General features: G+C 49.1%; 1 protein-coding gene across 4 annotated transcripts in view; it reads left to right on the top strand.

Annotated features, from left to right (window-relative positions):
- The window catches only part of PBX1 (PBX homeobox 1), a 242,936-nt gene that overhangs the window by 183,348 nt on the left and 44,198 nt on the right, over nucleotides 1-15,390 (top strand). For all 4 annotated transcript variants that reach the window (XM_073356383.2, XM_073356382.2, XM_073356385.2 and 1 more), the window contains exon 3: nucleotides 7,679-7,923. In XM_073356383.2, coding sequence (XP_073212484.1) covers nucleotides 7,679-7,923 — 245 coding nt within the window. The remainder of the gene's footprint in view (nucleotides 1-7,678; nucleotides 7,924-15,390) is intronic.

Genomic DNA, 15,390 nt, shown 5'->3' with positions numbered 1-15,390 from the left:
CACCGAGCAGGACAGTGAAAGACCCTAGGGCTGAGGTCAGGCTTTGCCGCGGAGCATTGCTCCATGGGGATCTGGCATCATGTCCGTGTTGTGCGAGTCCACGATGACTTTACGCATATGTGATGTCACTGCCTACTAATGCCGTGTTGGATGAAGGTCCAAATGTAGGATCCAGATGATGTCCTCTCGCAGATGATGATGCTAACCCCTGGCTCTGGATAGAGGGAGGATACATTTCCTGAGCCGCACACGTGTGCAATGCCAAAGCAGAAAAAACAAGCCTGAACTGCTGAACTAGACTGTCCCGGTGCAGCATGCACAGAAAAACTCTCCACAGTGAAAGGAGGTACCCACTCAGCACATGGGTGTCCCGCCTGCCAGCAGGCCTGGGGAGCTGCTGTGTGACCAAGTGGGAAATGAGCAGAGGATATGATGCCCACTGGCCCCAAGGCAGGACGAAAGGAGAAGGGGTGTGGGAGGATGCTGCTGTGATTGGATCGTGCTGTGGTCCCTGTAGAGCCATAGCTGTGGATATGTTGCTAATAATGCTGTCTGCATCCCTACCACCTCCATCAGCAACCCTCGGGCTGCGTTACGAGCAGCAGGCAGTGATCATTTATCCCCATTTTAGAGCTGGGGAAACAGAGGCAGAGGTGAAGGGACTTTCCCACAGCGAGTCAGCGGCAGGGGTGCTACTGTTGAGCTTCCAGCTCCCTGCTCTAGCTGTTAAACCACACTGCCTTCCAGGCTGGGGCAAGTCCCGAACCATAGGTGCCTTATCCCCAGAAGTCCCCTTAGAAGCTTGTCAGCACTTGCCAAGGGGGCAAGGAGATGCCCGTACTGCAGCCTTGCAGCTATGGAGCAGGAGGCTCAGAACTGGGGCTGGAACAGACCTTCAAGGTCCGAGGAAAACTTCTGAAATACCAGGCCAGAAGAGGGGGGAAGGTGGGAAATGAAGAGCAGAGGGAATGGGCCAAGGCTGCGGCCTGCACAGAGGTGCATTACCGTGGACATCCATGACATCATGCCCCGGGAAAGCGGCTTGAAGGCTCAATGTGATGGGAATGGGAGTCATCTTTCTTCCCATGAGTGGGTCTGGTATGGTGCAAGCAGGTCTTGTGGGCATTTTATGAGCCTCACCGATTGTTTTTGGGCCTGCTAACTGCAACGGCAGCTGACTTTCAGATGGATCGTTGCATGCTTGGACCTGTTGTCTCTGGAGGTGGGACCTGTGTATTAACCATGAGGATGCTCATGGGGCGAGCTTTGCCCCAGGGTTGGATGTTGGTCACCCCCGTGACCTGACCCAAACCCTGGCTTTGTTACTTGAACACCACCTAAGGAGGAGCGTGCCAGTGGGCGACGACCTGGACCTGATGTCGCCGTCCCACCCACTAACCTGACCCCAATAATGCTGTAACGCTGAGGAATGTCCCCTCCGTGATTGCACTCGGCCTGGGAGTTCAGAAATTAGTGGCAGAGGCATTTTGCAGCAGTGGAAATGGGGAGGAGGTGTGTGGTTTTTGTTTTGTTTGCTTATTTATTTGGGCGAAAGCCGATTCTTTGTGAAGGAAGAGCATCCTCTAGTGGCAGTCAGCGGAGCCAGCGGGTTTGTCAGGCTGTCAGTGGAGCAGCCAAGGACAAAATAGTCTTTTTTTTCCCTAGTTCTTAGCCTGTATTTTTTTTTCCTATCATGAAAAGAAACAAATTGAGTGTGCTGGGCTATTGGGTCTCCACCTTGGGCTGTGGGAAGGGTGCTTCTGAGGACAGAGGAGAAATTAGGGAATGTCAGCATCTGGTTTCTCTTCTAAGAAACGAGGAGGGAGTGGGACGGCAGAGCGGAAGAAAATACCGTTCTGCCAAATTGGTTTTATTTTCACTTTGTTTTCCCCTTTCTCCTGGGAAGACTGACAGCCTGGGAGAATGAAGGCCCTCCTTGACTATTCACAGAACTACGGCCTAGGTGGCATCCTCACACACTGACCCCCTTTGCCCCATTCTTGGTTTCCGGAGCGCCCCCGACAAGGCAGCCAAAGAGGGGGTGTGGTCGGTACCAGCTGCGAGGTGGTGGTGGTGTCTGATGTGCTCCTGCCTCCACTGAAATCAGTGGCAAAGCACTCATTGGAAAAATGGCCCTGCTGGTGTTAAGGGCACGGGCTGATAGCCCCTTGGTTCAAATGAATTCATAACTGTCCAAATGTTCATTAAAGAGTCTGTCACTGACACACATGCCCTGGGCCAAATCCTCAGCTGATGTAAATTGACATAACTGTTATCTGCACTGATTTGCGCCAGCTGGGGAGCTGATCCCATAGAAACCCTATAAAGGGATTTGCATTGAATGCTGCTAAATTCCCTCACCGATTTCTCAATTCTCTTTCCTGGGTATGGAAATCCATAGACTCCGGTGCCCCAGCCTGGGGAGTGTCTCCGACTGTCAGGAATGGGTCCCTTGTCCCTTTAAACCCATTTCCAGCTGAGCAGGGGATGAACAAGAGAGAGGTAGGGGGCCAATCCGCGCAGCAGGGCCTTGATCATATGTGATAGTTGCTGGATTAGGTAACAGTCTGCCGCTTGAATTGGATCGTGCTGGATGAGTGTTAACATCTCGGGTGTCCTGGCAGAAGGTTCATTTGAGTCATATATGCTGCCGGGAAGATAAAGGAGCTTTTAAATAATCATTTTGTCTTCTACTCACCAGAGCGCAGACTTCAAGCAATAACTAGGTGGCATCAGATCTGCTTAGACACACTGGCCTTTTCATTTATTTATTTAATAGTGTTATTCTACCTGGCTAGCCAAACAGGCACAATTGCTGCAAATCCCAGCGCCTTCTCACCCAGCTGATTTTTGGATTCCACTCATTAAACATATATAATTATAATGTAATAGTAATATAATGTGTACTCGCACAAATATGCAGATGTGGATATAATAGAACACAGTGTGTGTATGGTTCACATTATACAGTAATAATACTAAGCACTTACATAGCACTTTTCTTGAAAAGACTCTACACACACAGACTAATTAATCACACGTGCCCACCTGACTAGGCAGTGAGTTTTTATTATTAATGTAAAAAAATCTCTCTTTTCAAATCCTAACCAAAAGTGTGTCTGGCTTGAAACTCTATTTTATATTTGTTTTCACCTTTTATTTTTGTTTCAATTTGTCTTTCGAGTTTTGTTGGGAAGAACAGGAGATTATTGTCCACCATTCATGTCATCTTCGTCTCCGTCCCATCTTCTGCCTCCTTTTCCTCCTTTTAAGTTCTGCCGTTTGCCTTTCCTCTTGTTTAGGATTAAGGATAACCAACCGCAAATCAACACACGTTTCATTGACAGTGCCCCACATCTTCTGCTGTGATTTCCTTCCCCACCGTCTCTCCACCTCAGGAGATGTTTTTTGTTTTGTTTTTGTCCTGTCAGTCAGTTGGCTTGCTTTGTGCGTCTTAGTTATAGAATCTTTCTGTTGATTTTAGCAAAGCATCATATACCTTTACAGTAATACCTATGTAAGAGAGGTGGGGCTTTGGCCAAAATTCTGAATCTCAACTCTTCTGAATTCTTGTCTCTTTGAAACTAGGATTCGGATGTAAATTTGGCATCTTCAACCCATCTCTAGTATGTAAATTATAATTCTTAATTACAGGTTTCAGAGTAACAGCCGTGTTAGTCTGTATTCGCAAAAAGAAAAGGAGTACTTGTGGCACCTTAGAGACTAACCAATTTATTTGAGCATGAGCTTTCGTGAGCTACAGCTCACTTCATCGGATTCTTAATTAGCAATTGTTTGTAATTTATTTTTTTATTTTGCTCACAAATTTACTTGCAAATTTCAATCCTTTTCACTGACAAAATTTCAAACACAAAAGGTCCAAAAAATACTAGAAAGGATTTGTGTCCAGAAAATTAAGATTTCAAAGCCATTTGAGGGGTTTCAAGTCTCCTATTACTCATATTCATTCTCAGCTGAGCCTTTTACTTAAAATTGGTTTCTATTAATAGTAATTGTATCATTCAGAAACTTATTCTAGATTAAGGAAAAATATGTTTCTTGTTATTTTCACTGGCCTGTTACGACTTTTTATTGGCAGCCAATTTTAGATTATTTTCTTAAACTGACAGTAAAACCATTTGCTGATGGTTGGCAGTGCAGATTACAGGGCTAGGAATAATGGGTCAGATTCATTTTAGACATAAGAAAGCATAGCTCCATTAAAATCAAGGGATCATCACACAGCTATGCCATATAATATGTATATATTGGCCCACAGAATCTCTAAGGAAATTCAGTGCACTGGTTCTTCCTCTCTGTTATTAGCATCCCTGACCATGTCCAGATTCTGTCTAAATGCAGCTGTTTCTTACCCTTCCCAGCAAGGCTTACAAAATTAAAATACAGTCAGCTTAAAAAAAAAAAAAGGTGATTCAACATCTTAAGTTGCCAGTTTGCGCATTCCTCCCCCTACCCCCTCCATTTTCCCCCTCCACTTCAGTGGAGTTTTCAGGTAGGCTGCTTGGTACACATTTACCATTTTGCCACCCAGCTCTGCCTGTTGGCAGAGTGCATACGCACACACAGGTTTTGCAAACTCGGGCTGGGCATCCACTTTTGCAGAGTGAGTGTTGCAGTGGAGTGTTGTTTTTTTGGTTTTTGTTTTTTGCTGTAATTTTTATTTTTAATTTCAAAAAGTGAGAGAGTGATTTTAGGAAAAACACTCAAAGCAAGAGAGTGATTTTACTTGTGTTTGAAGCATGAACTGAAGCTATGAGAATACTAGAAAATTCTCTCTTTGGCAAGTAATTTGTGAGAATATGGTTATTGCTGCTCTCTTGGCTTAATACAGTTCAAGTAAGTCCCAAGAATGACAAAAAGCCGTTTCCAAATAATAAAACTCTTATTATTAATATTTTTTATTTTCCTTTTGTCTTCCACCAGAGGCTTTCCAAGCACATATCAGTTAAGCCTTGTAAAAGCCACTTTTAAAGGCAGGGAAACTGAGGCATGAGTTGTTTAAGGCCCTGATCCTGAAATGAGCTCTGCACAGGGGTCCTGCTTGTTGCAGGATCAAGGCTGAGGGCTTCTTCTGGCTCCCACTGAAGTCAATGTGGGTTTTATCGTAGACTGCGATGGGAGTAGGATGAGGCCAGAAATGACTCATGCAAGATCACATTAGGAATGTGTGCGAGAGCTGAGAACAGAAGTCAGGCCTTCAGACTTGCAGCCCTCTGCCTTATTCTCAGATCTGCCTTCTGTTTTTGATGAATTTCAGCAAATTTTGGTGAAATCAAATGCTTGTGTCCTTTGTATCAGTCATAAAAAATGAGAGAATTGGGAATCCTGCTCTGATTCTGTCCCCTGTTGTATTCTCTGTGTGTGCAACACCCAATGCATCAGGTAAAGCAGGCTTGTATTTATTTGGGTTTGCACGGTTGCTGTTAGTGCCTCTAGTTTATCCGCCGTGCAGATCTGAGAACAAGATTTTGCTTCTTAATATTTCTTCTTGTGAGAACAAAGAGCAGAGCAATCATTCGGTCAGATTCTGGAGTCAGATATGATCACAGAACAACAATATGTAGAAATCAACCCCAGGGAAAAGCCCTATGGATTGGAATATAATAGAGTGTTTGCATTTCTGGAGAGCACCTTGACCCCACCTATAGAATTCTAGGTTTTTATAGCTCACTATAAAATTTCTGTTGGTTTTAGCCCTCTGAGATTTTTCCCTAAGGGAAGAAAAAGAAACACATGTAACCAAGAGTTAATATTCATTGAATGATTATTTCCACCGTGAATGATCTAATATTTGTGCAGCTGTTTGGAAATACAAAGCCATGTTATTAATTAGCCTCATGATTTCTAGTTTTTTATTTGCCTTTAAAAATATAATGCCCTTTAAAAGACAAAAACAAAACCTCCTCCTCTTCCCATTGTAATTGAGGAGCATGTGTAAACAGTCTGCAGCCCAAGCTGGTCATGTGGAGAACACAATGCCCCGAATAACTAAATGTCCCCTTACATCGGCCTCACATCTACCTTCCCTGTCACAACCTCATGGGGGTGACCTGCAAAGGCTGCGGAAACAACCAGAACTGGCAAGAGCCCACGGGGCCAGCCAGACGCACACAGGACTTGCAATTTATTTATTAAAGCATCATGTCTGTGGCGTTAACTCTCATTGCACTGATGGGTTTCCCCTCCCCTGAAATGGGGGCTGCAGGTGCTGGCAAAGAACCGTCGGCGGGAAATGTGTCTGCAGCCCCTTGCCCCTTAGCCACCACGCTCTAAGCTCCAGCAGCAGCTCACCAGTGCAGAGCTCTCTGCTGACCACAGCCGGCGGGGCACGGTGGGGACTGCTTTCTCCCCGTTCTGTCTCCAGCTGGTGGCAGCTCATGAGCCTTGGAAAGGATGGGCTCAATTGGGGCATTCACCCTGGTACTTCTGCCACCAGTGGGGCCTGTCTGCAGGGTTCCTGAACCATACAGCTTGGTTCAATCCTCCGTGCTGAGGTCTCTTTGCCATGCCCACTCTAAGGAGGGCTGGTGAAAGGGTCCAGTTGACAGATCTGCGGACAGGAGCCCTCTGTTTGCCCACAGAGGAAGGGACAGTGTGGGAGGTAGCGGCTGCCACCCATCCAGGTTTTTACCCGGATAGTCCGGTTTTTGGCTTCTGTGTCCAGCTCATTCACACGCGCCAGCCTCTGCTCAGCCGAGGCTGCCTACTACCTGCAGGAAGGCTCCTTGAGATGATCCAGCGAGCAACAGGGGAAGGGGGCAGAGCAGCAACAGGGGCGGGGCTTTGGGGGGGAAGAAGGGAAGTGGGGGAAGCAGGGCCACCCAGAGGGGAGGCAAGTGGGGCAATCTGCGGCAATTTGGCAGCGGGTCCTCCTGTCCTCTTCTGTCTTCGGCGGCGCGACTTGGGTTTTTCTTTTTTTCTTCTTCACCGCTTGGGGCGGCAAAACTAACTTTTTTTTATGGAAGGGGCCCCCGAAATTGCTTCGCCCCCGGCCCCCTGAATCCTCTGGGCGGCACTGGGGGGGGGGGCCTCTTGGGAAGATGCAGGCTGGGGCCAGGGCTGTGGTGGAAGAGGTGGAGAGGAGGTGGAGCCTTGGGGGAAGAGGCAAGGCAAGGGGCTGGGCCTCGGGGGTGAAGTTACCAGCCGTTCGAAAGGTGGCAAGCCTAGTGCCAGCGTTTCCCAGCGTACCCCACCCTACTCCAGGGGAGCGCCACGGCGGGTGAGAGCAGAGCCCGTGGCCCATCCGGGCTGAGACTGTCACAAGGGGGCCGACCAGCGACAGTTGTGCCGTGGGCTCCGGCCGCTGTGAACGGCTCCAGGCCCCGGCTCGCTTCAGGCGAGGGCCAGTATAGAGTCACGAGCTGGTGATTGTGCCGAGTCACTGCCAGGGCTGGGTTTGAACGGGTGAACTAGAGGCTCACTAAGGGTTTGCAAGCAAGGGCCAGGTCGGTGTAAATAGGGCACAGCTCCATTGAAGTCGGGGGGCTAGATCCCCAGCTAATGTCAATTGGCACGGCTCCACCGATGTGGCTCGAGCTGTGCCGAGTTACCTCAGCGGAGAATCTGGCCCTCTCTGCCTGCTGAGCTGTTGCTATTGTTTGTGTTCATCCTCAGGGCATTGCTAATCCTTTCCTCCCTCCTCTGTCTCTTCTCACAGTCCTGAGTATCCGGGGAGCCCAGGAAGAAGAGCCCACAGACCCGCAGCTGATGCGACTGGACAACATGCTCTTGGCAGAGGGCGTGGCAGGGCCTGAGAAAGGAGGGGGTTCAGCAGCGGCTGCAGCCGCCGCTGCAGCATCCGGAGGGGCTGGCTCAGACAATTCCGTGGAGCATTCTGACTACAGAGCTAAACTCTCGCAGATCCGACAGATCTACCACACGGAGCTGGAGAAATATGAACAGGTAACAGGCTCATTCGCGGAGGCTAAGCAGAGGCTTCCCCTCTCCAGGCCAAAGCGAAGTCAGGCTTTAAATGAAGCTCTGATCAAGGAAATAAACCCATTCAAGGGCTAATGTGCCTGTACAGCAGAGGGAAGATAATGCAACAGAAAATGGAACCGATAAGAGAATCGGTATGTTACCTACACACAATTCTGTATGCCAAGCCAGCATGGCTGTGTTCATATGGGCTGGAACGCTAGTGACATCTATTGTCAAGGTGGCATGAGCGTAGCTGCTACACATCCCTGTAGCTTAGAACTTCCTGAGACGTCCACCGTTCAGGCTGAAATCTGACATGGGGAGCTGGTCAAAACTTTTGCACACAAAGTTTTTTTTTTATCAGAAGAAAAAACTTATTATTATTATTTGTTATTTATTTATTTATTTGCCAAAACTTTTTTATCTCAAAAACAATTTGGGGTTTGGTTTGGTTTTTGCAGACTTTTCCATGATACATTGTTTTAATCCATGTTTTGTTATCAAAATAGCGTCAGCATTTGAATCAGAATCGTTCAAGAAATGCTTCGTTTACTGAAAAGCCCATTTTCAGTAAGAAAATCTGGCTTTTTACCTAAGGATTTTGATCAAAATTTTGGTAACAAATTCAGTGAAAACAACCCTGAAAAACTTTGTGAAGAAGGCAAAACTGAGCCATTTCAAACTCTGCAAACTCATTCTGCCATTTTTCAACCAGCTCCTGACAGGCTTGGGGTCTCCATAAAGCGGATTGTTTGGTTTTTAAACTTGACCAAGAAATATTCAGCCCTCTTAGGAGTAAACGGAGAGAGGAACACTGGTCCAGCGATTAGGGCCTTAGCCTGGGCCTCGGAAGACCCAGGTTCAATTATCTGTTCTGCTAATGACTCATGGCACCTGCGCACAGGGCTTGCCTTATTATGCCCTCCCCCGGCCATGCAGGGCTTGCCTGATCCCCCTGGCGTTGCCGCTTGCCCGAGCCCTGGTTCCTGGTGGCATCCCCCGCCCCCGAATGGTCCAGGTTCAATTCCCTGCTCTGCTAATGACTCACTGGTATGGTGACCATATTTCCCAAAGTCGGAACGGGACACCTTGGGACAGCAAGCCTGGCCTGAGCCCTGCCGCCATGTGGGACTCGCTGCCAGGTTTATTGTTGGTTTTTTTCAGTGTAGACATACCCTTCATCTCCGTGCCTCAGTTTCCCATTGGTACATGGAGATTATTGCTCACAGGAGTGTCTGCGAGGAGAAATATGTTACAGCTTGTGAGTTGCTTGGATGCTATGACGATGGGGATGTATAAGTACCTAGGATACAGAGAAGTGAGGCTGGTGGGAACCTAATTCTCCATTATAAAAACAATTGTTTGAAGATTTTTTTAGCAGCCTGAGCACCAGAATGGGTGGAGTTGAAACTGGGTGGGAAATCGCCCTGGCTGAGGGAAAATGCCTTAAATATCGTGGTGGAAATTGCTTGAGATTTGGCTAATTGAGGAGTGTTTGAACTGCTCATAGGAGGCACATTGCGTACGACAATTTAGCCATATTGTCAGTGACAGAAGGGCTGAGTTGTATCGTGCATAGACCTGTAACTCACTGACCATTACACCTCTCCTCCTTCAGACCCACGGGATTATGAGAAATGAGTGAAAGGCGAAACGTCTGTATTTCATTGCATGCTGCTCTCTAATGTCCAGATTATAAAGGCTTTCAGCCACTGGTGTCTGTAGGACAGGTGGCCTGATTCAGCCAAAAAGTGGAACATCCTGTAAAATCTGTAACCCTTCAGAGAGCCGGTGACCACTGGTGGAGTAGCTACATTTAAGCAAGCTTAGGAGGGGCACTGAACCAACCCTGCCCCCTTTGTTGCCCAATAGGGATGTGTCTACACTGCATTGTAAACCCAGGTCTGTGGACTTGGTATTTCCAAGCCTGTGCTTGAGCATCCACACTGCACTGTAAACCTAGGCTTACAATAGCTAGACCCGGGTCTCAGGGCCATGCCAACACACCCACATTGCACTACACAAACCTTCTGATAAACGTCTATGGCTTGAGCTGCTTCCATGCTACAAAATGACAGAGCTTGGACCTGAATCTCAGCGGGACTCTGGCTCCAAGGCAACTGCCTAGCAAGATCCTAGGATCTGGGTCCTGAGTGCTTGCTGACCAGACTCAGACTGAGTTGTGTGTGGACAGAGGCTTGGGCTGTGTTTAGTGTAGACATATCCTCAGGTCCTTGGGAGCTATGGAGAGCCGAGGTACTTTTCAAGAGAGCAGCTACAAAGTATCCCCTCTGCTGAATTGTGCAGGAAGGTTTCTGTAGCTACTTTGCTGTAGAGTCCCTGAAGCGTGCAGGACAGGCAGTCCCACTGAGGAGGATGGGGGAGGTAGAGGAAAGGGGGACACACTAACTGGAGTAACGGGGATGCACTAAGTGAGAGAGTTTATACAGGGTGAACAAGATGTAGATTGAATGAGACACAGGAAATGGTATGGTCTGTGTTACGCAGGAGGTCACACTAGACAACAATGGATCCTTCTGGCCTTAAAAGCAAGGAACCTGGTAACAGTCTCGGTGACTAAGGCACGGCTCTGCAGGGGTAGACCTGGGAGATTTTTTGGTTCTGAAAAATTGGGAAAAAATCATTTGAGGTTGAACTAAAACCCACATTTTTCAAAATTTTCAGCCAATCAAAAAGTAACCCCACACCCCCCCCAAAAAAATGCTCGAACAAAAAGTTACAAAACCAAAACGTTTCCTTTTAATTTTGACCATGTTCAAACATTTTTATATTAAATTTTGAAACAAAAAATCATTTAGAACCAAAAAAAATGAAAACAACATTTTGTCTTGAGAATGCCAAAACAAAACATTTCTGTTTTTTTCAGGGTTTTTTTTTTTCTAGGATTTTATTTTTCCAGCCAATGCAATTTGGCGAAACTGACAAAAATTTGTGAAACATTTTGGTATTGGTGAAAGAGAGGAAATAAGTCACCTGATTTGCAGACTGGGACTGCTAATGCTGCAAAGTTTTTGTTGCAGCGGTTTCTGCTTGCTCTGTTGTACGTAGAAGTGTGTACTGAGCTGCTCAAGTCCGCCTCGGTTTTGCGGGTGCTGTGTTTAACCCCTGGTAGTCTGAGGTGCAGTGGCTGAGTGGTAAAGGCTCTCAACTGTAATCCTGAAGGGCGTGGGTTTGAGTCTCGCTCGATCTCACACTGATAGGCCAACCTAGCTGGAAAATGGGTACCCGACATCAGGTTAGGGCAGCCAAAAGCAGTCAGACGTGAGGCTGGCTACATCCCTTGCGTACCATTGGCTGTAAAACTGACAATGAGCTGTTGGCTCAGGGGAAATTGGACTTGCTGTCAAAAGAGAGATACTCCATTGTCTGTTTTCCTGGACTGACAGCAAGGTGTGTCTCTTGATTGCCCCCTTCTCCATCTCCCCTCAATCAAATGAGGTCTCTCTCCGCCCAAAGCCAAAACACAGTACTCCTAACCAGAGGACAGCCTGCCAGCTTCACTCCTGCTGCTGGCATAGGGCTACTTTGTGCCTAGTCCCTCTCCGCCTAATTTCTGAGCCCTCATTTGTGCTGGGAAAACCAGCAGCAAGGGGAGTCTGACCACAGTAGGTGGGCAAAGGTGGGAAGTATAAGTGGACGGCATGTGTCAGATAACCCTTACCTTTCCAAGTCCTACTTTGCTGGAGTTCGTGGCTTTCCCAGGGTCAGATGTTTCCCCCCACCTTTGATTTTTAATCTTTGTGCTGGAGTCTGATCAGTGGATAAAGACTTGGGTAGTGAATCCCTGCCATGCAGCTTCCTGTCCTCCTGCTGAGGTGGCTTTGGGGAGCCCAGGCAGCTGTCGACGGGAGCCATGAGTTCGAGACGGGGCCGAGGTCCCCTGGCCTTTTTGGAATGTCTCCCAAGACCTCTGGATAACTGGGTTCTGCCGTAACGTCACTATCATGACTTTACATGTGCAAAGAGCCTGGACATGGTTCCACCTTTGCTCTCGAAATGGCACAGAAAGGGATAGTGAGAAGGCACTTTGGCCAGGACTGTCTTGATCTTCCCTGCTGCGTCCTGGGTCCCACCAAGCCGCCATCTCTCTGGGCCAGAGAATCAGAACAGCTTTCCCTCTCCAGTTCCCCGCTCGGGATCAGAGGCAGGGCTCAGGCAGCCCTTTCCAGAGAACCTCAGTCTGCCGGCACTGGTGGCCATAGAGAATTCAGCCCATTTCAAGATGGTGCAGCAGGTGATTGGATCCATCTGCAGCCTGTCAATGGGAGAGCCCTACACGCCCTGCGGGAGTGCGAAGAGAGGTGACAAGCCCCAGGGGGATGCTGGAAGGGCTCTCAGAGGACCTACTGGGTGTTCCCCAAGGAGACCAGAGGTTGAGAGGATCCGGGGCTTTTGTGGGGGAGAGTTGTGAGGCCTGCTGAGAGGTTTCCCTGTTCAGACAGAGCTGGAGAAGCAGCTATGCTTTAGCCAGGCTAGTTACGCGGCTGTTCAGCTCCAGATGCTTTGATTTCTCTGCTTGACAGCGGAATGTGGTTTGTGACCATTGCATCCCGACAGCATCAGTTTGCACTGACCTGAAATCACACACGTGGGTGGTCTCATGAGCCTAAGGTGTGGGGTAGACCTCCCCTCCAGGCCACAGCTGTCCCACCGGCCGGGAAGCTGGCCCCAGGGCGCAGGATCTGGCTGGGATAGGTCCAGTGTCTGGCTGCACCTCAGGGACCTGATGTTGCTGTGACTTGACACAGTTTTGCGGGTCGCCGGGCCGTTGTCTGTGTTGCTAAGTGGTTTGCTTGCCCTCTGGCCCAGCAGCCCCTCGCTGCACGGGCCTGCCAGCATCCAGCATCTGATGCAGCAGGCGGAGAAAATGTTTTAAAAACAAACTCTGCCCAATCCGAACCCCCATGGGAATGAGAGGAGCGGTGGACCGCGGGTGGTGGGAGTGCACGGGGTGGGGTGGTGCTATGCCGTCAGCACCGTAATTCCAGTGATTACCTCCTTGCCCTTTCATGTCAGGGCGCCTGTCTTGCGCTGCTTTAATTATTATCATTATTGACTTGTTATCAGATGTGCTGGAAACCTGCAGCAGGTCTGTGTCACTCCCGCGCTCGCAGCCACTTGATGTGGGTCGTTTGGGGGGCTCTGACTCCACTCCCTCTCTCTGGGACCTGCACGCCTGCAGAATTAACTGTTCCCCGTGTCAGCAGCCCAAGGTGCACTTGAGCCACTAACACCCGCTCCTCCCCATGCTTGCTTCTGGCTAACTCCCACCGTCCTGTCCCTTGGCACCTCTCTCCCCCTCCTGAGGGGCAAGCGCTCCGAGACCCGGGACCAACCATAAGTAGCATCTGTAGCACAGACAGAGTTAGGACAGGCCACCTGACGTGCATCAGAACAGCAGCTGATCCTGGGTGAGCTTAAATCAGGAAGGAGTTGCCAGCTCCCAGGCACCCCATTGCACAGCAGACCACGTGCATTATGGGAGAGCTTATCTCATGAGGCACTGGGTACTTCGGCAGGATCGCCGGCCAGTATAGTCAGACTGTTGGTCTGCCTGCGAATGGAAGGAGGTGGGATACTAGACTGGTCAAGATGCTGGTCTGATCCAGTATGTCAGGGATGAAGGGACCAGTATGGCTACCAGACTGAAAGGACGGTGGTTCTGATCTGACAAGGCAAATCCTATATTTTTCTGGCTCCTCCAGCCAACCCCAAAGCAAAAGTAATAGGGGGTAGGGTTTTTTTCAGCCTTGGTCCCAAACAAAAGGCTTTATGCAACCCAGCTCCTCCCATTCCCCGAGCAGCAAGGAAACAGCATCAACTCCTCCTCAGTTTGGGTTCGGCAGCCTACTCCGAAAACCCATTCTCTGCCTGGCAGGAGAGAGAACTTTTTCCTCTCACTATAGAGAGCCAGCCTAGCCTGGCCTCCTCATTCCCTGTATCTCTGCTCTAATGACCCCCAATGGAAGATTCTTCCTTTCCCTTCCTTAGGCATTCAGAGTGGGACAGTTCTTCTCCCTTTCCCCCGCTGCAGCTTTGAACCCCTTCCCTGCCTGCCCGCCTAGGTGTGCACGGTCCTACATCCCTTTCCAGGCCTGGTGTGAGGATCAGCAGTAATAGTAATTAGCATTTACAGAACTCTTTGCATCTTCAAAGTGAGGTACCAATAGGTGTTAATCAGGGCCTGTTCTAAAGCCCATAGCTAATTAGAGAGAAGGGTTTGGGCCAGATATGAATTATATGGCCTCCCACCACCTCACAACACCCCTTCAAGGTAGGGAAGTGCAATTAACTCTTACAGATGGGGAAACTGAGGCACGGAGAGCTAACTGACTTGCCTCCGGCCACACAGGGAGCCTGTGGCAGAAGAGGGACTTGAACCCAGGTCTCCAGAGTCCCAGACTAACCCAACCCACTGGACTATCCTTCCTTTCTGATCCCTCTTAAAGCTCCCAAGGCCTCTGCCCAAACACCCATTCCATTCTGGATTCAATGCAGTGACTCCCCATCGCTGTCTCAGACGCTGGCTGTGCAGGTTATCTCTGGATGTTTTTGTCCTGTTTCTCACTTAATCCGTTTCCCTGGCAGGCAGCCCATCACCAGAGAGATACAGAGGAACAGGAGGGAGCTGAAGGAGGGGCAGCCATATAGATGCAGGGGCAGGAGGGTTCCCAAACTGAAGAAGGGTTAAAAGCTGACCATGTGCAGCCATGATGAAGGGAAGGCCCTACTGCAACTGTCTGCCACTGGTAGAAGGATGGGAGCACTCGGGAAGGGGAGGGCTTGGTTAGAGTGATCCAAGGAGGACCCAGGGTTCCGGGGATGGAAGCGAGCAGAGGACAATGGAGGTTAAGCAGAAGGGAGATGGTGTAGAGGTGAGAGGCTGTGTTATAGTCCTCTTAATGTGGAAGCTCCGCTACTTGGGTCATTTTAAAATCCTAGACTGGACAAAACACTAAAAAAAGGCCGGGGGGGGGGAAATAATCCCGCACAAGCCAGCAAGTGGACAAGGGGCCTGATCCAAAGCCCATTGAATTCCGTGAGAGTCTTTCCCTCAAGTTTTCAATGGGCTGTGAATCAAACTCTAAATGGCCCAACAGGTCCTCTCTGTCTGGCCACCAGGGATACTCTGAAGGATTGGGCCCAGTTTCGTCTCCTCCCTGGCTCATTTTAAGGCTCTTTCCTTTAGAAACCCTCACTACTGCCTCAGGGCTGAAGTTTCACCTTGCAGGCAGCTTGATTCCCACTGTGGAAAGGGGAAGTGGTCCAACACTATAGAAACGGGTGCGGTGTCAGGTCGCAGTTGGGTGGTTGGATCTCCGTTAGGGCCCTGGGCTGGTGTCCTTACCTAGCTCTGCTGGCACCATATAGTCTTGAACATGGCCGAATGACCCTCCGATCCCGGGGTTTCTTTTGTTTTTCTTGCCG

Source organism: Lepidochelys kempii, chromosome 8, assembly GCF_965140285.1.
Source record: "Lepidochelys kempii isolate rLepKem1 chromosome 8, rLepKem1.hap1, whole genome shotgun sequence".
NCBI lineage: Eukaryota > Metazoa > Chordata > Testudines > Cheloniidae > Lepidochelys > Lepidochelys kempii.
Note: the sequence above shows the minus strand (reverse complement) of the source record. Positions and strands in the feature narration are given on the sequence as shown.